Consider the following 20,828-nt stretch of genomic DNA (forward strand, 5'->3'; position numbering starts at 1 on the left):
GTAAACCAGGCAGAAAGTAGAACTTTTTCTCTTTTCCTTTTTAGTATGTTCTTCCAGGGTGAATGAGTGTGTGCCAGATAGAAGAGGGACTAACTGTTGTTCCCTTCTTTCTGTGTGCCTGTTTTTTGTTTGTTTTATGTTTTATTTTCTTAAAGTTACAGTCCCTGTTTCAGGCATGATCACCATCCCAGCCGCCAGCTTGGCAGGAGCACAGATTGTTCAGACAGGAGCCAACACCAATACAACCAGCAGTGGACAAGGGACCGTCACTGTGACACTACCAGTGGCAGGCAATGTGGTCAATTCTGGAGGAATGGTCATGGTAAGAAAATCTGACTTTCTCTTCTCATATGTGATTTGTGTTCTGTATGTCCATTTGTCTAAAATTGCAATTTGATGTCTTCTGTTCTTAAACCTTTTTATAATCTTGACCTCCTGGGGCTGAGATTCTGGAGGCACTTTTACAGAGTTACCTTTACAATAAACAATACAATGCACCATAATTCATTTTGATCACCTGTGTGTCAGGGACCATTTTAGGTGCTAGAGATATAGCAATGAATAAACAAATGTAAATATCTGCTTTTATGCAGATACTTAATCAGAATTCAGATAATGAAGGTAGGCATAGGGTACTAATCTTTGGAAAGTGAATGTTGATGGAACAGGAAATGAACTCAAAATTAGAAAGATTATAACCAAGAAAGCAAAAAAAATAAAGTATAATATAAATATTTTTGGAAGAATGGGAAGGATTCCTCATATGTCAAAATAGAAAATGTCAGCACACAGTACCTAAAATGTGTAAATTAAGAATGAGTGCTAGAAGCCAACACAGTGAAAGGAGCTACCAGAAGAAACAGTATAGGACTTAATTGTGGTTATAGTTGAAAGGGGTGGGACACAGAACCCTCTCTGTTACTTGTTTCCTCATACATATATAGTAGGTTTTTGTTTGTTTGTTTTGTTTTGTTTAGAAAAGTTAGGGTCAAATTATATAGTAAGTCAGCTATTTAGTTTGATTTCTTTTATCACTATAGACATTTACAGTAGCACTTGGTCGATCTGTACCCACCTTTATTTGTGCAGTTTTCTAGTCTTATAACTACTGTTCCTGACCATTAGATGGCAGCAGACATTCCTAGGAAATGAAACCATGGGTGGACATGATCTATTTTGTTTCTCACTGCCTCCTGAACCCTCTGTGACAGAATCATTTGGGATGCTTGTTACAAATGCAGGCCTTTAGTATAAACACTGTCCAGGGTTGGGCCCAGGAATTTGCATTTAACCAAGTGCCCTATAAAAACTACTGTTAGTAATATCCAGAAGAAAATAGATTTGTAGTGACTAAGAAACAGGTTCCTAAATCCATACTTCATGCCAGTAATAAACTCTGGTTTCCTCTTCATGCAGATGGTGCCTGGGGCTGGTTCTGTGCCTGCTATACAAAGAATCCCTCTACCTGGGGCTGAGATGCTCGAAGAAGAGCCTCTCTATGTAAATGCCAAACAATACCACCGTATTCTTAAGAGAAGGCAAGCCCGGGCTAAACTAGAGGCAGAAGGGAAAATTCCAAAGGAAAGAAGGGTATGTATGACACTGGAAAGGAAGAGGAGAACAGCTGGGTACTACTCTTTTTTTTTGGCATCCCTGGGTGGGCTCAGACCTGGGTATTTTGAAATTATCTTTTCTCGTTTGTTTTCTTGAGAATCTTGCAAACCATTCAAGTTAGATTGCTGTTTATTTTTGTAAGAGTAGGCATTTGTTGCTGTATGTAGTTACAACTACAGTACAACAACAACAAAAAATAGCAGTGGCTTAAACAAGATTTTATTTTATTCTCATATAAAAGAAGGCCAGAGATAAATTGTCCCCGGCTGGTAGCACAGTTCCACAGTCCACAAGAGCCATTCTCCTTCTGTTTTACAGCTCCTTATAGTCTTAATATAGTATTCATGATCCAAGATGGTTGCTTAAGCTGTAACCCAAGAGCAGAGGGAACAAGAAAGGCATCCTCTCTTTCAAGGAAATGTCAATAAGTTCCATACAACACTCCCATTTATATCTCATTAGCCAGAACTCAATCACATGGCCACACTTACCAAGAAAGGCTAGAAAATGCAGTCTTTTTAATGAGCAGCCATTTGCCCAATTAAATTGTGGTTCTGTTATTAAAGCAGGAGAGAATGGATATTGGAAGTTAAGTACCAATCTCTGTTTTTTGAAAACTGATTTTTAAATTAATTTACTATTTAAATTCTTACAGTAATTATATATGGTTACTGTTCTAGTTTTCAAGCTGCTGGAATGTGATATACCAGAAACGGACAGCTTTTAAAAGGGAATTTATTCAGTTACATGTTTGTAGTTCTAAGGCTATGGAACTGTCCAACCTAAGGCATCCAGGGAAAGATACCTTGGTTCAAGAAGGGTGATGATGTTCAGGGTTTCTCTGTCAACTGGAAAAGCACATGGCAAACATCTGCCAGCTTTCTCTTCAGGTTTATAGAAGCTCCCCCGGGGGTATTTTCCTTCATCTCCAAAGGTCTGTGGCTGCATGGGCTCTTATGGCTCTAGAGCTTTTTTTCAAAATGTTTCCCTCTTAAAGGGCTCCAGTAAGCCACCCCACCTTGAATGGGTGGAGACACACCTCCATAGAAACCATCTAATCAAAAGTTACCACCTACAATTGGGTGAGTCACATCTCCATGGATAATCAGGAAGCTCCCATTCAGCAATACTGAATGAGAATTAAAGGACATGGCTTTTCTGGAGTCACCACAGATTGAAACTGGCACAGTTACTATGTAGATTTTCTCTAAAATTTATTGCAAATTCAAAATCATAATTACCCTTGTCAATCACAGCTATCCTATACTTTTGAGGATGAATTTTAGATATTTGCTGGTTCTGGCTAATCATTAAATGGTTTTATTTCTCTTGTTTTAGAAATACTTGCATGAATCCCGGCACCGTCACGCCATGGCACGGAAGCGTGGTGAAGGTGGACGATTTTTCTCTCCAAAGGAAAAGGATAGTCCCCATATGCAGGTGAGAAGGCTTAAACCGTTCACTCTTCTCTTTATTACCTAGACTTCCACAGTGTCTTCTTGCTCTTCTTTCACACTTGGGCTAATCACATTTTCTAAATTGGGTGCAATATTGTGTCTCTTAGATTCTCTTTGGTTATAGAAGCACTAAAAGATGCTTTTCAGAGACCTGTCTTCCCCCATTTTTCCAGGTTATCACTGTTAATTTCTTCTTGAAATTCACTTTTTTTCATTGAATCTTTTTTTACGATGAAGAATCTGAGGTTTAGAGTAATTTGCCTTAGGTAAAATACTTGATAAAATGTTGCAACTGAGTTTCAGTCCCAGCGGCTTAATTGCAGAACGTATTCTGTTAACTACTATACTATTCTGTCTGTTACATCTCATTCTGTGGATTTTATATTCTAGGTATTTCATTATGTCCAAGATAGAACCCTTGATTTTTTTTTTTCTGCCTAACACAGTCTTCATGCATCTCAAGAAGTGATACAACCGTCCACCCAATTACTGAAGCTAGAATAGTCCTATTCTTTAAGAAGTCCTCTTGATTTTATCCCTAAAGTATACCTTAAGTCAGTCTGCTTTGCCTCCTCTCTGCTATCAGCCTGGTCTAAGTCTCTGCCTTCTTTTGCTGCCTGACTGGTCTCCCTTCTTCATTCTTTTCCCCTTCTATTCCATTCTCTGCCTCCTGGCATGATCTTTTGAAAATTATATCAAATCGCATCACTGTCTTGCTTTAACGACTCCTGTGCCGTTTCCCATTTGCTCTAAGACTAAAATCCAAAGTGCTCACCATGGCCAATAAGACCCTGCATAAGCTAGCTCCTGCCTACCTGTAAGTTCATTTTTCCCTACCCTTGGTCTCTGTGGTTTTGCGATGATGCTTTTCTGTCCATCTTCTGCCACAGGACCTTTTGTCTTTATAACTTCCACCTTCCAAAGCTCTTCAGTCATCTTTTTTCAAGACTATCTCCTTATCATCTTTTAGGTCTTGGGCAACAAATCCTCATGAGAGGCCAACCATAAATCACTCTATCTAGAGTAGGTCTCTTTTATCCCATCATTATTTCCTCACAGTATTTTTCTTTTCTATACAGTATAATAATAGTCTGTTTGCTTTATTTGTTTGGTGGTTATCTCCTTCACTAGACTATAACCTTTGTAGACACTAGACTATATAACTGCTGTAGAGAGCAGAGGATTATTTAGTTTTCCCTGGTATTTTGAGTACATAGCATAGTGCCTTATACAGAATAATCACAGAAAATATTTGCTGAATGAATGTATTCCTTCCATTTCTAGATACTTCATTCTATACAGCCATCACATCCCACCTGCACTAATGCAGTAACCTTCAAATTCATCTATATCTTCCTCATAACTCTTATGCAGTACTACCAGATCAATCTTTGTAAGATAGTGTGATATTTTTTTAATTATGAAAGCCTCCTGTTCATGGATGTATGGTATTTCCTTGTTTCTTATTTGTGTTGAGTTGCAAAACCATTTCTGTGCAATGTCTAAGCTACTTTGTCTCATCACCCTCAACAATTAGACCAAATTTCCTGTGTCCCCACACATGAGCACTAATTCTTCATGAATGTTATTAGTCCTCACTTGTGGCCTGAGAGTTCCTTTCTCCTTCTTACTCATTCATTCAGTGTATGGATGTAAAGTGCCAACTATAGAAGAGCTTTGTGCCAAAAACTAACTATGTCTGCTAACAATATGATCTTGTTCAAGTTACTCATTTTCTGTTAGCTTCAGGTTCATCATCTGTAAAGCTGGAAACTAAGACTGATCCTTTATACTACATGAATTAAAGGGCAGTGGATAAGGTTTAGTAAGAAGAAAATTGAATGGGAGTCAAGAGATTTGGGCTCCTGACTAACTTTTTGACTCTATCACTTTACTATCTAGGTTCCAGGTTTAACTACGAAATGAGTACATTTAAAATAAATAAATTGTAATGTTCTTTCCAGACCTGCTATGCTCAGTATTTAAATGTGATAATCATAAGAAAATGGTATAAAAAATAACAGCATGAGGGCAGGCAGTGGTAGTGCAGTGTCAGAGTTCTTGCCTGCCATGCCGGAGACCTGAGATCAATTCCCAGTGCCTGCCCATGCAAAAAAAAAGAAAAATAACAGCATGAGATTCTGTGGGTCTTTTTCTTAGCTCCCTTAATACTCTAAAATCTCAAGGGTAGAATATAACATAGGGTACTTTGGAAAGAGAGATACACAGTCAACTTTGGAATGTTTGGTAATGGAATGCTGGGATAGCCTAATCCTTTTAATAATAAAGTTTATAGTTTCTTCTTCCTAATGTAGTTCAAACTCTTAAATCATCTATGCAAACTAAGACACATGACAGGCATTTGGTTTACTTAGCAATGTTGTGTGTTCTTGATGATAAATAGTGAGAACCTAGAGTTCCCTGTTGCTTTGGCAAAAGACCTTAATCATTATAATGCTTTTTTTGGTTCTAGGATCCAAACCAAGCAGACGAAGAAGCAATGACACAGATAATCCGAGTGTCCTAACCCCAGGCCACATACTGGAGCTGATCAAGGTCATGTTCCTTGCCACTATTTCCCACTGTTCCAGGAAATTGATCATCTCTTCCAATGGGACACCACAATCGCATTCTGCCCTTTTCTACAGGACAGAAACCACTTAGTTTTTAATAAGTGGTTCAGTATTATAATTGCAGCAATGTCTGGCAAATTGAAGTTGCAAGCCTTTGTCTCACCTTTTCAGTCAGGACCTGTTTCAGACTGTTGGTAACATTGACATTTCATGGATTAGGATGATGCAAGGGACCCATGCCAGCCCAGCAGAACCACACAACACTTATGTTAATGAAGCCGTTCATCCATTTCAGCAGGGGACAGCAACCTTCTCATCCTAAATTGCAATTGGAGAAGCCACAACCCCCTCCTTCCCACAGGAATTTGGTTAGACAGCATCTGTCCCTCTGGTGGGGGATCTCAATCTGACTTACTGAATGGACACTTTGTATTTAGAGATGGCTTCCAGGCAAGGAAGTTCCATCTTGTTACATGCAAACAATAAATTCACTGAGATATATTGATCTAATCTGTGGTAATAATAAGAATCTTGGTCTGCCCAGAGATTAGGTTGGTATTTTTGGACTAAGGCCAAGAAACAACTAACTGGAGATAGAATGATAAAAGACTCAAACACTAAAAATAGATAATGCTGAATCTCTTTTAGCTTTGGCAATTTTTGGTCTGTTTGTCCTGTTGAAAGGTCATCTGGACCTTAGTTTTTGCTATGGCTACTTTTAAGACAATTTAGATGATATTGGACATTAAAGTTGAGGACGTTTGTCATAACTCCTAAACAGAAAACAAAACTAGAGATTTTCAATCATAGGCTTTGTGATAGCATATGGGGAATAGGGGGTTTGTATGTGTTTCAGCCTAGGAGGAGAGCAAAAGAGTCGTTATATACACCCATGTGCTGTCATTTGATATGCTTCTCCAGTGGATGCCTGGGATGGATCATTAAGATGAAGAGAATAATTTACATTTACACTAAAACATTTTAATAAGTATGGAAAGGGAAAAGTCTGAGATTTGGTCCTTGACAGTTTCCAGAGATCACTGTTAAGTCAAGCTGTCCTGGACATATTCCACATTATCTGCTAGCATTTGTAATGGACTTGGCTTCACTCCTACAGTGCTTTGTGCTGGCCTCAGAGAACGAACATTCTCATTCTTCCATTGGCAGCTCATTATTTGGTGCCAGTTTCCATTTGTTTTCCCTTTTTCTCCATAGCATTGTGCATAAAGATTTTTACACTGGCTTCTGCAATGGTGAGATAAACTGCAGACTGGAAATAGAAATGCCTGTACGGTCAGGTGCTGAGCCACGGTTCCAAGAATGGTTGTGCCTCAGGAATCTATTTCTATTTTAATTGTTGAGCCCTGGGAGAACTAAGATACTTCAGAAGAGTTGCTGCCTTCTTTGGAATAAAGAAGGAAAGTATACTCAATTCTGAAGAAATTTGGGGTTAATTTAAAATACTGAAGTAAAGACTGGGTTTTTCTGACTTCATTCTAAGTGTATTAAGAGGGAGGAGACATTAAACACTTTAAAAAAAAAATGTAATGGCAGAAATAGAGATCAAGAGCCATGCAAATGATGAAGGAAGTGAAATATCTTCCTAGTCACTAGAATCTGGTAGTCTGTCCTGGCTTCCAGTTATCAGGAGGAAACATAGGACTCTTTACCTGAGTTTCAGATAGTTTTAGTCAGTAAGCCCCAGGTTTTTCAGATCATAGATTACTAAAAACAATAAGGAGTTTTATCCCTTGATTAGTTTATGAGTCTTTCAGAAGGAGAATTCAAAAAGAATTTCTCAGACCTAACTAGTGCTTAAGCCACGAACAATTCTAAAATGCTATTTATTTGTGTCTATGAGTTTGTACATAGTAATACCAACCTCATATTGTTGCTGAGATTTTGGGGATTTTTTTGTGTGTATGTGTGTTTTTTATTTTGTTTGAAATGAAATGTTTCAGTTGTCATTTTGTCATTGCATTTCAGATAGTTGATGACCCTTTTATTGTGGTCATCTTAGCATACCTTAAGAGCCCACAAAGTGGGAGGTTGGAAGTTTGGGTTATTTTCGTTTGTTATTAAAAGTTCTTTTACTCCTTGTGACTCTAGTAATGACTTGACAGATGCAGAAAGAGTGAATGGATGAATGAATAACTAATTTACTACATAGTATTTCATTTCTGGAGGGTTTTTTTTTTTTTTTGCAGGATAATTGTAAATGTATATATTTATAATTGCACTGGTATATTGAAATGTCAGCGTCTATACCACTGGACCAACAGCATTTTCTGGCTATTGGATGCCTGATGATAATGTCTTGATTTTCCTTTGGGACTCAACAATATTGAAGGTTTTCCCCCAGCAGTAGGGGAGGAGTACAGATGATCAATCATTGATGCCATTACAATTGTTATTTTTTAAAATAAATTTATAAAAATACTAAAAAGTGACTGAGTTTTGAGGAATCTTCATCTTTTGGGTTCTCTTTGTATTTATAATATTCAGATTTTGGTCCCTGTAGACAGACATGATCTCAGCGGACAGTGTCAACTTTTGGTGTCCAAGCCAAAAGCTATATTCTCTCCCCCTTCATCTCTTTTTCTTCCCTGTATGGCTTTCCCACCTTGCTGAGAAAATATTTTCTGTCACCTGTGTGCTGATCATGACATTTGGGCATTCTACTAGAAGTGTTCATTACAATGTGATGGATTAATTCCGTGGGTAAAAATTAGACCTTTAGTTATCAAAACAGCCTTGATTCCATGTTATTGTAGACCTAAACATACATAATATTTAGGTTTAGATTTTATTTCCTTGGGACGGACATTCCTGGTTGTTAAAAATCCACAAGCAGCTCATCTCTTTTTACCTTGTCTCCACGAATCTGAGCGAACTCCAGCAGTCTCCAATGTGTCATTTTCATTCAAAGGTCACAGAAGCAGGAACTAGAAAGAAAAGCCCTTGGGAGAGCACTCTCATGGGACACAGTATTCTATCCCTGGCAGTCAATAGAAATAAAAGAAACTCCATAACAATTACGGAAAAAGACGGGCAGAGTCAAATAACTTAATGATGTTCAATTTTAAAAATGACCTAGTTTGCTTTAGTCAGACTTGTGCCATTAAACTTGTCCTCACTAAGTTCAGGGACGACTCAATTTCCTCTGTGGTATGGGGGGAAAAAACCTGCCCAGTTGATATTTATCTCAGGTAATGTGCTTTAGGATAGAAGCCTCACGTCCGTATCGAGATTTTGAAAAAAAAGCCTAGCTATTCGGAACACGCGCCACCCTTCTGGCTCCGAGGAAACCAGGAACTAGGGCTAAGGCCGCAAAAAGTCAGTGGGGCGAGCTTTGCGGCCGCTCGGAGTAACGGTACCCGAAGGGATCCTGCCGGGATTGATTGGTGGGAGGGCCCCGGGGCCATGACTCCGAGGATTGGCTGTTGGGCAGAGGGACGCTATTTCCGGTAGTTAGGCGGGCAACCCCGCCGCCGCTATGGCGACCGGCAAGCGGAAGGTGGCGCTGCCTCTGTGGCCCGTGGAGGCCCGGTTGGCAGCGCTGCTTCCCGACCTGCTGGTTTTTAGGAAGCCCCGGGGATCGGAACCCGAGCTCGCCACAGCCCATGGCGTCCTGCTAGGCGTCCACGTGACGGGTGAGGGCAAAAGGAGGACCGTTAATCTCTCGACCTGTTGTGGCGGCCGTTGGACTTTTTTCCTGGAGGCCAGGCCTGTAACCGCCGCGGCCTCCAGGAGAGTTAAGGCAGGATTCAACCACGCCCGTCATCTCCGTGGGAAACTTCTATGGATCTTCGTTCTCAGAGCGAGGAGACTTTAAGGATTATTTGATTTAGCCCTTTCAATTAAGCGATAATGAAATTAAGACTCAGAGAGGGGAAAGGACTTCCCAACGTCATATGGCAGGCTTTGAACCAGGATTTCTCCCCATCCGGGACATTTTCCAATAAGCATTCTGGTCATGCAATTATTGTATTTGCTCAACTGAGTCACGGATGCCTGCCATTATTCTAGAAGTTAAGAGATACAGCAGCTACTTTGAGTGTCATTCATTTAACAACATTTCTGGAGTTTATTTAGTGTGTCGCGGATATGAAGATGAGTTATATAAAGATGTCAGTCTTCAAGAAGCTCACCATAGGACTTCTGCAAAACAAAGCTTTAAAATCTGTCCCTCTTGTGAATGGATTCCCAGTCCTTCATTTGGGGAGAAATCCATACCCTTGGCCACAGAGCCTTAACCAGTGGAAGAAGAGGAAGCAGGCCTCAGATTCAGTGGATGCTTGCTGGTGTATCTTCACCATCTGCATCTCTTGGAAACATGGAGAGGGTGGTTATTGGGAATCTGGATTTCCAGAGGCAACAGCAATCAGCCTGGCCTGAGTGCTTTCTAAATAAAACTATGTTAAAGGATAAAGGAATTACTCAGTTTGAAGGGATCTGCTTTCTTAAACTGGTCTGATGTGTGGAGGGAATAGGGCTTAAGAATTAAGGATTTTCAGCTAATAGTAATTTTTGTTTCTTTGGTCAGGGTTTACGGCATTAATGGACAGGTTCAGTTTGACCTGCAAGTCGGAGCATGACATGGACAAACTGGCCCACATCTTCAGTTATTACATTAGTGACATCATAGAGCGTAAGTGACCATTATAGGAGAACAAGGAAGCGTGGTACTGGACTCCTGGGGATTTGTAAGGAGAAGGGGCCTGGAATATTTTTAAAGGTATCTCAAAGGGTTATTCCTTGAGTGGTACTCATCTTTGGTTTCTTCAGTTTGCCAGATCTTTGCTTGTATCTACCATTCTACCCAGTCTTGCATCCTGTTGACTCAGTGTCCAGAAGGGGAAAAAATTATTTTTTACTTTGCATATTTGTTTGTTTTTTTTTGTCACGGACAGGCTCCGGGAATCAAACCCGGGTCTCTGGCAGGGCAGTCGAGAACTCTGCACATTTGTAAATGAACAACATTCTTCAAGTTATCTCTTCTGATAATAATATGCCTTATGTTTGTGTATCAGATGGAGTTTACCAAGCACGTTTCCCATTCTATTACTGTATTTTGGTCCTATAAGGTAGGAATGGGTGTCATTTCCCTTGTGATATTTGCTTAACCTAGGAAAAACTTGTTTGTGGAGTAAATATGTTTTCAGTATCTTACTCTGTGACATGTACTATAATAGGTGCAGGGGATGCAATAATTCACTCTTAAGGAGCTTTCAGTCTAGTTAAGCCTACTCAACAGAAACTACTCTGACCAGTATTCCTCTCCTATATGCATTTTGGTTTTTATATACCATTCCCATCCTTTATTGACTATGTCCCATACAGCTGTTTCCCCATCCTGGAATTAAACAGTATAATTACTTTCAAGCATCTACCCTCTACTTTAGGAATTTGATTATTTGACTCACCCCTTACTTCTGAGAAACAAGTATAAAAGATCTTTCCTTTTTTCTCATCAAGTATGGATTAATTTAGGAATTATGTTTTATGTATGTATTATACACCAGGAACTGCTGGGTGCTAGAAATACAGAGAAAAATACAGCACCTGTCCTCATGGAGTCCTCCTTCTAGTAGGAAAGACAGATTATGAATAAATAAGTAAAATAATTATAGTTTGTACATTCTATCAAAATAAAGAGGGTGCAGTAATAAATAATGTTAGGGTGGAGGAGTCTCTGAATTAGGATGCTCAGAGGAAGCCTCTTGAGGAGGTGTATTTAATCTGAGATGTAAAGGATGAAAGGAATACTTAAGAGTTAGAGGTATAGCTTTTCAGGTAGAAGAACACCAAGTACGAGGGGCCTCAGTTGAAAGAAAATTTGACATATTCTAGAAACCCACAGAAGGCCAGTTAGGAAAGCCTAGCTAATGGGAAAAATGACTTGAGGCAAAGTTAGAGGAAGGTGGATCATCAAGTTCTGTAGATCATAGTACAGAGTTTGGGTCATATTTTTTTGTACAAAGGGAAACTGTTGAAAGAAAATTTCTAAGAGGAAAATTATATAATCTGATTTACAGTTTTAAAGTTCTTTTGACTGCTTTATGGAGATTGGATTATAGGGGCTGGTGAAGGGTGGGTGGTAAGACAGGAAGCCAGAATATGCAATTGCAGCAGTTGCAGAGAGATGATGGAGATTTGTCTAGGGTGATAGCTCTCAACCTTGGCTGTACATTAGATAATGACTTGACAAGTTTTTAAAAATCCTAATGCCTGGGCTTCACAGCAGACCAATTAAATTAGATTCTCTTGGTGTGGTTTCCAGATATAAGGATTTTTAAAAGGTTCACGGACAAAGGTTGTCAAATTTGGCTCCATGGACAATTTCACTGTGCAGCCAAGTTTGAGAACCTTTATTCAAGAGCTACAATAGTGAAGATAAATTAATTTGAAACATTTTATGGATTCAACTCCATAGGAGTTGCTAATGAATTAGATTTCAGTAGGAAGCAATGAGGAAGGAACTTGCAATGTTTTTTACTTTTGTAACTGAATTGATGGCAGCTTCACTTACCAAGATGGATTTTAGGAAAGAAAACCAAGAGTTCTGTTTTGCATGTTTTGAGTTTGAAATGCCAATAAGTCAAGTTGTACGTATGATTGAGCCTGGAGCTCAGTGAATAGAGCTGTGTTAGAAATAAAATAAGAGTTGATGGCAAATAGATGGCATTTAAAACTAGAACTGATTGAGTTAACATGAGGCGAGTGTAGATAAAGAGTATACTGAGGCTTGAGGAACTCCAGGGGAGATATATGAAAAAACCTGCGAAAGAGACTGTACAGCAGCCATTGTGGTAGGATAGTGTGGTGTTCCTGAAGCCAAATGGGAAGTACTGTCTCTAGAAGGAGGTAGCAGTCAGCTAGGTTGAAAATAAGAGATGGCAAGTAACTTGAGATCAGAAAAAAATCTGAATTTGATAAGATGACTGCTACTGATAATCTTGATCATTTTAAGTAAATGGTAAAGATAGAAGCCGGATTGCAGTGAGCTGAGAACAGAATGGTAAAGAAAAACATTTTAAAGAAAGAGTGGATGGGAGATGGGAAAAGGAGAAAAGTATTTAGGCAACACTTAAGTTTTGCTGTGAATGTGGCAGAAACAGTATTAATAGCTAGAGAAGGTGGAGTCAAGAATAAATGGTTATGTTATGTATGTGTGTGCTTTTAAGATGCTAATGGAAATGATCCAGTAGATAAGAAATAAAGGAGGGAGTGAAGTCTTTGAGAAGGTGAAAGGGGATAGGATCCAGAGCACAAATAGGGGAATGGCTGTTAAGGAAGCAGGAATACTTCTTCCATTTTACCTGGAAGGAAGAAGATAAGTATAGGCACAAATGGATTTGGGGAGAAGGTGGGGAGAAAGAAGGCAGAGCATAAGCCTATGCCTTGGAGTGAGCAAGTAGACCAGAGAAAATATGAGGAAAAACTCACTAGGTCATTCTCTTGATCATAAATGTTTTTTCCATAATCTGGTATATCTCTCATTTGACTCATTTTCCTCTCTTTTCCTACTTGATTTCAGATGTGCTCTGTTTTGGAGGAGATATCCTTAATATCACAGGTATTTTTCAGTCTTTCTGAATATTTAAAGAACTGTGAGGAAGAATATAGTTAAGTGGAATTTGGCCTATTTCCTTATTTAGCATTGTTTGATTATTGTGCAACGTCCTGAGAATACAAATATGAAGATGACACAGTCTTTGCCTCAAAAGATCTCCCAGTCCAAAGGAAAAGACTTGTCCTTATTAAGCGCACATATACTTTATATTACATTTAGGTTGAATGACAGGAAAATAAATGGGAAAACTGATAAGAAACTTGGTCATGAACAGCAGAAGCTAAGTGTGAGACAGGGAGGATCAGGTGTTTTCTATCTGGATACCTCATAGGATCATTAACACCTGCACTGCCCCACAGTTGGCCTGTGTTCTCAAATGCACTTAATTGAAGTAACCATAAAATTAGACTTGAACTTGACCTACATTTTTTAAACTTCTTTGGTAGTACCCCTCCCCCTATTTTAGTAGACCAGGAGTAGTGAAGATTACCAAAAATATCCTTTAACCTTGGAAACATTTCAAACTGCTCAATAGACATGTGTCATATGCGGAATGGTTTAGAGGATCTAAGGCATTTTTTAACCTAGCATAATGCATAACATCCAGAAACTTTGCGGTCCTTGCATGATATCCACCCTGGATTTTCTGCTATATTGGGGACTCTGCCCTGACTAAGTCAGTGCAAGTATTTGACCTGTCACCCTATCCTATGTTTCTGCAGGGAATGTACTCCTGGCCCTCTGGACAGTGAAAAAGAATCAACTGAGTGACATCATTACTCTGGTGGCAAAATGCAGTCTGGAGATACAGGAGAAATTTGGGATTTACCATACCAGAGAAGGCCAAGACCTACAGCTAAAGATAGGTAGTAGCTCCTAAAAGAGTGATCCAATTGAAAAAAACAGAAAAAATTTCAAAAGATAAACAGCAACACAGCATTATGAATGTAATTAACACCACTGAACATTATACTTAAAACTGGTAAAAATGGGAAATTTTAGGTTGTATGTTAGAATAAAAATTAAAATATATATAGAGAGAGAGAATTATATGTGAAGAGTAAACCCTAATATAAACTATGGATTATAGTTAATACTGTTTCATCAATTGTAACAAAAGTACCACATTAATAACATAAAGTGCTAATAATAGGGAAAACTGATTGGAGGGGTAGTTACTTGGGATCTATACTTTGCAGGAATTTTCTGTAAATCTTACACTGTTCTATAAGAAAAATTTTTTAAGATGAATGACAAACTGGGGAGAAAATATTTGAAACTTCTATAAACAAAGGGTGCATTTCCCTAATGTAGAAAAAGCACCTAGATATAAAGAAAAGACCACCATTCTAAAAGAAAAATTGGCAAAAGATATGAATAAATAATATTTAGACAAAAATATACAAATGATCTTTGAAAAGATGCTCAGCTTCATTCCTAAAAAGAAAAATGTCAATTGAAAGTACATTGCGATGTCATTTCTTACCTATAGATAGGCAACAGATGATGGACAACACACTTTATTGGTAACGCTATGAGGAAACAGCCTTCTTATATATTACTGGTGGGAGTGAAAAATGGTACAACTTCTACAGAGGGTGATTCAGTAATCTCGAGATTTCAAATGTGTTTGTTCTTCAACATAGCAATCCCCCTTCTGGAAATTTATCCTACAGATATACCTGCACATTTATAAAATGCTATATGTACAAGATTGTTGATTGCAGTGTGGTTCATAATGAAAGATTGAAAGCAATCCAACTATCAATCTGTATAAGACTGGTTAAAAAAAATAATGTGTACTAGATGAGAGTCTCTGTACCTTAAAAATAAAAGATGTTCTGATAAGGAAATATCTCTAAAATATAGTTAAGTGAAACAAAGTAAGATGCAAAACACTGTGTTTAATATGCTACCTTTTCTGTTAGGAAGGAAAATAAGACTGTTTCTTCTCATTTACTAGTATTCCTGGTATTCCCAGATGTTTGTTAAAGAAACACAGCTAGGATGCATTGTAAAACTAATAAAAAAATGACCTATTGGGGGAAATAGTATAGATGGATATATAGGTGAAAGCAAAACTTTTTCATATATATATTCTTTATTTAGTTCAGATTTTGAACCATGTGATTATATTATGTAATCAAAAATAAAATACAATAAATTTAAACTGCTAACAGAGGCCAAAGTTCTAGCACTGGGAGAGTCTGGATTGGAGCGTATCTGTACCAAAGCTTCTTCACAGGAAACTAGAATCCTCATCAAGAGATTTTGAATTGAGAGCAAAAGTTTATTCCAGGGAGCAAGATGGCAGCACAGTGAGGTTTGGAATTTAGTTCATCCTCCAGAGCAGCTAGTAAATAGCCAGGAACAGCACAGAAAAACTGCTGGGGAAACATCAGTTACTGGATACACAGTGAACACCAGTCTAGACCAGGTGGAACAGCTGAGACCCCACACAGAACTGTAAGTCCCCCAGCCCATGGAGGCTGGCATCACCTCCCCTACAGGCTGATTCCCCAAGGGAAAAAGAAACAGATTTTGCTAACAGCAAGGGCTTAGCTCAACCAATCTCCAATCGCAGAGTTAATTAACAAATTCTGACTACTGAAAATAGGCCCCCAGCACAGATAAACCCGGAGTAAACACTAAAGGTAGTAGGTGTTTTTGTCCCAGCAGAGACAAGACAGAGCTGACAGGGAAAAAAAAAAGGCTTTTTGAGTTGGATAGCACAAAATGCTGGAAAAGGGCTGGACTCCAAGAAAAGGGGGCACGTAGAGCCACATACCAAGTTAAGCTCTTGATTAACAAATCTGAGGAGGAGCAAGGGTCTGGCCCTAAAAAGGCTTTTGTTTCCTTTTTCTTTTTTTTTTTTCTTTTACTCCTTTATAGTTCATCAAATAGAACTGCAAGCACTCTCAGGCTCCAGCACTGCCCAGGCAAGGGCAGAATTAAGCCTGTCTGAGAGACAAAGTAGTCAAGTGAAAGAAGTTTCACTTTCAAGTCAAGATATACCTTTAGGGTATATCTTCACCCAAGAGAAAGGTGGGGCCCAGCTCAAGTTGAATCCCTCCTTCAAGGAATTCAGGCCCCAAGCCCTGGAAAATTGAAGCAATTAAAGCCATGCTTCAACTTCACCTCTGTCTCAAATGTGCCCCTGGTAGGGAGAGTCTGCTGAAATTAAAGGCACCACATCACTTTACACTGGTGGGAAGCTGGGGGCAGACAAGTGCCACATGCTGGGAAGGACATGAAAAGCACAGAGTCCAGAGGTTTCATGGGAAAGTCTGACAACCTGCTGGGTCTCACACTCAGATAAAACTGATGCTGGCTATTCTTTCCTCATGAGAGGTGGGTCTGTCTGGTCTGGGAAAATCTGACTGGGGTCTATAATATCTGAGGAGACCCTCCTCAAAAAAAGAAAAAGCCTCATATAGGCAGGGCAAGAAACAGAAAAACAAGAATGAAAAAATTCTGTTCAATTTAACAGAACCCGTGCTAGCAGTCTAGAATAAGTTGAACTGAATGTCAAAGATAGAGAACAAAGCCACCCAGCAAGAAAGTCCTGCATAAAAGAGTGAAGACCTCTGGAATAAACTAATTAAGGAAATCAAATACCTAGACACCAGCAAGGAAAAACGAGGCATGCTAAGAAAATTGAAGATTATACCCCAGTCAAAGGAACAACCCAACCCTTCAAATGAGATACAGAAGTTGAAACAAATTATTCAGGATGTTCAAACAGACGTGGAAAATCTCACCAAAAATCAAATGAATGAGTTGAGGAAGGATATAAAGAAGACATTGGGTGAACAAAAAAAGAACTCAAAGTTTGAAGAAACCACAGAATTTGTGGGAATGAAAGTCACAGTAGAAGTGATTTTTAAAAAATTGAAACCTACAACAATAGATTTGAAGAGGCAGAAGAAAGGATTAGTGAACTAGACAATAGGACGTCTCAAATTCAACACACAAAAGAAAATGTAGGGAAAAGAATGGAAAAATATGAGCAGGTTCTCAGGGAAATGAATAACAGCATGAAGCACACAAATATACATCTTGTGTGTGTCCCAGAAGGAAAAGAGAAGGGGAAAGGAAAAAGACTAATGGAGGAAATAATCATGGAAAATTTCCCGTCCCTTATGAAATACATAAAACTATAGACCCAAGAAGTGCAGTGTAGATCCAAACAGAATAGATCCAAATAGACATACTCCAAGACACTAATCAGATTGTCAAATGTCAAAGACAAAGAGAGAATGTTGAAAGCAGCAAGAGAAAAGCAATCCTTCACATACAAGGGAAGCCCAATAAGACTATGTGGATTTCTCAGCAGAAACCATGGAGGAAAGAAGGCAGTGGGATGATATATTTAAGATTCTAAAAGAGAAAAACTGCCAACCAAGAATTCTATATTCAGCAAAATTGTCTGTCAAAAATGAAGGGACATAATGAGGGGGAGATTAAAATATTTTCAGACAATTACTGAGAGAATTTGTGACTAAGAGACTGGCTCTGCAAGAAATAGTAAAGGGAACACTACAAAAAGACAGAAAAAGGCAGAAGAGAGAGGCCTGGAGAAGAGTGTAGAAATGAAGACTATCAGTAAAGAGAAAAAGAGAAAAAGAATTAAATACGACATATGTCATGGTCAGGTTCATGTGTCAACCTGGCCAAGTGGTGGTACCTGTTCGTCTGGTTGGGTAAGTGCTGGCCTGTCTGTTGCAATGAGGACATTGCATAGAATTAAATCATAATCATGTCTGCTGCATCCACTGCTGATTCCATTTGTAATCAGCCAAGGGGAGTGTCTTCTGCAATGAGTGATGCTTAATCTAATCACTGGAAGCCTTTTAAGGAGGATTCAGAAGAGACAGGCTCTCTTCCTGCTTCAGCCGGCAAACCTCTCCTGTGGAGTTTATCCAGACCCTCCATCAGAATCGTCGTCTCCACAGCCTGCCCTGCAGATTTTGGACTCTGCATTCCCATGGTTATATGAAACACTTTTATAAATTTTATATTTGCAAGTGTTTCCTGTTGATTCTGTTTCTCTAGAGAACCCTAACTAATACAATTGGTGAGTTTAGTCCATTAACATTCAAAGTTATTACTGTAAAGTCATTACCATCTTATCCTTTAGTTTTTATTTGTCAGATCTATATATTCTTTTCCCTTTTCCTCTTTTTATCCTCTAAGTTAAGTTTATCCTTTAAGTTTCGTGATTTTTGAAAAATCTACAGCAAAGCTACTAGAGCTAATAAGTGAGTTTAGCAAAATGGCAGGGTTCAAGATCAGCACCCAGAAATCAGTAATGTTTCTATACACTCGTGTCCCAGTTTGAAATCATTATGTACTCTAGAATGCCATGTTTTAATCCTGATCCATCTTGTAGAGGCAACCATTTCTTTTTTTAAAAATTTATTTATTAATTTAAAAAAATTTAACAAACGAATTAAACCATTAACATATAATCAGTAATTCACAATATCATCACTTAGTTGCATATCCATCATTTCTTAGAACACTTGCATCAGTTCAGAAAAAGAAATGAAAAGACAACAGAAAAAGAAATACAACGAAAACAGAAAAAAAAAGATTATACATACCATACCCCTTACCCCTCGCTTTCATTAGCATTTCAAACTAAATTTATTTTAACATTTGTTCCCCCTATTATTTATTTTTATTCCATATGTTCTACTCATCTGTCAACAAGGTAGATAAAAGGAGCATCAGACACAAGGTTTTCACAATCATGCAGTCACATTGTGAAAGCTGTATCATTATACAGTCATCCTCAAGAAACATGGCTACTGGAACACAGCTCTACATTTTCAGGCAGTTCCCTCCAGCCTCTCCATTACATCTTGAATAACAAGGTGATATCTACTTAATGCATAAAAATAACCTCTAGGATAACCTCTCAACTCTGTTTGGAATCTCTCAGCCATTGACACTTTGTCTCATTTCACTCCTCCCCCTTTTGGTCTAGAAGGTTTTCTCAATCCCTTGATGCTGAGTCTCAGCTCATTCTAGGATTTCTGTCCCACATTGCCAGGAAGGTCCACACCCCTGGGAGTCATGTCCCACGTAGACAGGGGGAGGGTGGTGAGTTTGCTTGCTGTGTTGGTTGGAGAGAGAGGCCACATCTGAGCAACAAGAGAGGTTCTCTTGGGGGTGACTCTTAGGCCTAAATTTTAAGTAGACTTGACCTATCCCCTGTGGGGTTAAGTTTCATACGAACAAACCCCAAGACTGGGGGCTGAGCCTATAGCTTTGGTTGTCCGCACTGCTTGTGAGAATATCAATTCAACTTGGGGAAGTTGAATTTTCCCCCATTCTCACCATTCCCCAAAGGGGACTTTGCAAATACTTTTTTATTCACTGATCAAATCACTCTGGGATTTATCAGGGCATCACTGTGGACAAACCAACAAAATCTCACATCCTACTCAAGGTTCCATGTACTTATGGTGTTCAGTTAAGCTGTTTACAAAAGTTATGTTAGAAACGCACTAGTAAAAAATATAGATTTTGTACCAAATAAACATTTTTTGCTTTAATTGGGGCATTTTCATGGCCTTAGAACTGTAAACTTGCAACTTATTAAATTCTTTTTAAAAGCCATCTATTTCTGGTATATCGCATTCTGACAGCTTGCAAACTAGAACAGATGGTATATGGGAAAAAGTACAATCAATGCAAACTAGGATCTATGGCCAACAGTAATATTCCAATATGCTTCCACTGAATGTAACAAAGGCCTTATGCCAAAACTAAATGTTGGTGGGGGATGGGGAGCATGGGGGATTTTTTTTGTGGAAGAAAAGGAAATATCTTCATATAGATTATGGTGGCAAAGTCATGTCTATACCCTTAGGTTGTATTGTATGATGTATGAATAAAACTGTTTAAAAATAAACAGAGAAATAAGTACTAGGGAAAATGCAGAGAAAGAGATGTACCTATTCATTGTTGGTAGTGAAGCTGAGAGGTGCAGCACCTTGAAGGGCTGTGTGATGATTCCACAGGAAGCTAGGGGTGGTGTTGTCATATGATCCTGAAACCCCGTTGCTTAGTGTATACCTGGAGGAGTGGAGTGTGTTGACATGAGTGGACATTTGCACACTGGTGTTATGGTGGCAGTGTTCAAGATTCACAATGAATGGAGCTGAACCTAAGAATACAATGACTCTGGAATAGAAGGGGAAACTATGGTGTATACATACAATGGACTACTGAGTGGCTGTGAGAAGGAATGAAGTTGTGAGGCATGCAGCTAGGTGTATGAACTTTAAGGACTGTATGTTGAATGAAGTGTGAAAATAAAAAGACATATTATCATGCCTCAATCATATGGACTAACTATAATATAAAAATTCAGTGAACTAAAGTCGAGACATGAGTTATCAGGTTGGGGCCTATTGTAAAGGGTTCTATATTGTAAGCTCTTTCAGCAGTCACATATATTCAGGAGTTGTAACTATTCTAAATTCTGAGATACTGAGCTCTTTGTATATAACCTGGTCATTCCCAGAAACTTCGGGTATTTAGGTGACAACTGAGACTCAGAGTTAAGAGCTCTGAAGCTATGAAGTCTGCAGTACC

The 20,828-nt window shown here is 38.7% G+C and overlaps 2 protein-coding genes across 10 annotated transcripts in view; both read left to right on the forward strand.

Moving 5' to 3' along the window:
* NFYA (nuclear transcription factor Y subunit alpha) overlaps nt 1–8,088 on the forward strand; it is a 32,233-nt gene extending 24,145 nt beyond the window's left edge. For 7 of the 9 annotated variants that reach the window (XM_077161730.1, XM_077161731.1, XM_077161735.1 and 4 more), the window contains 4 exons: nt 156–322; nt 1,417–1,590; nt 2,953–3,054; nt 5,545–8,088. In XM_077161730.1, the coding sequence (XP_077017845.1) occupies nt 156–322; nt 1,417–1,590; nt 2,953–3,054; nt 5,545–5,598 (497 nt within the window). In that variant the 3' untranslated portion in view covers nt 5,599–8,088. The remainder of the gene's footprint in view (nt 1–155; nt 323–1,416; nt 1,591–2,952; nt 3,055–5,544) is intronic. The other 2 variants (XM_077161736.1, XM_077161738.1) reach the window with 1 other exon arrangement.
* Nucleotides 8,089–8,967: 879 nt separating this feature from the next.
* The window catches only part of LOC143684618 (adenylate cyclase type 10-like), a 38,065-nt gene continuing 26,204 nt past the window's right edge, over nt 8,968–20,828 (forward strand). The window contains exons 1-4 of the mRNA XM_077161725.1: nt 8,968–9,297; nt 10,191–10,295; nt 13,185–13,223; nt 13,943–14,086. Of these exons, the coding sequence (XP_077017840.1) occupies nt 9,141–9,297; nt 10,191–10,295; nt 13,185–13,223; nt 13,943–14,086 (445 nt within the window). The 5' untranslated portion in view covers nt 8,968–9,140. The remainder of the gene's footprint in view (nt 9,298–10,190; nt 10,296–13,184; nt 13,224–13,942; nt 14,087–20,828) is intronic.

The sequence above is a fragment of the Tamandua tetradactyla genome, chromosome 5 (genome assembly GCF_023851605.1).
Source record: "Tamandua tetradactyla isolate mTamTet1 chromosome 5, mTamTet1.pri, whole genome shotgun sequence".
Taxonomy (NCBI): Eukaryota; Metazoa; Chordata; class Mammalia; order Pilosa; family Myrmecophagidae; genus Tamandua; species Tamandua tetradactyla.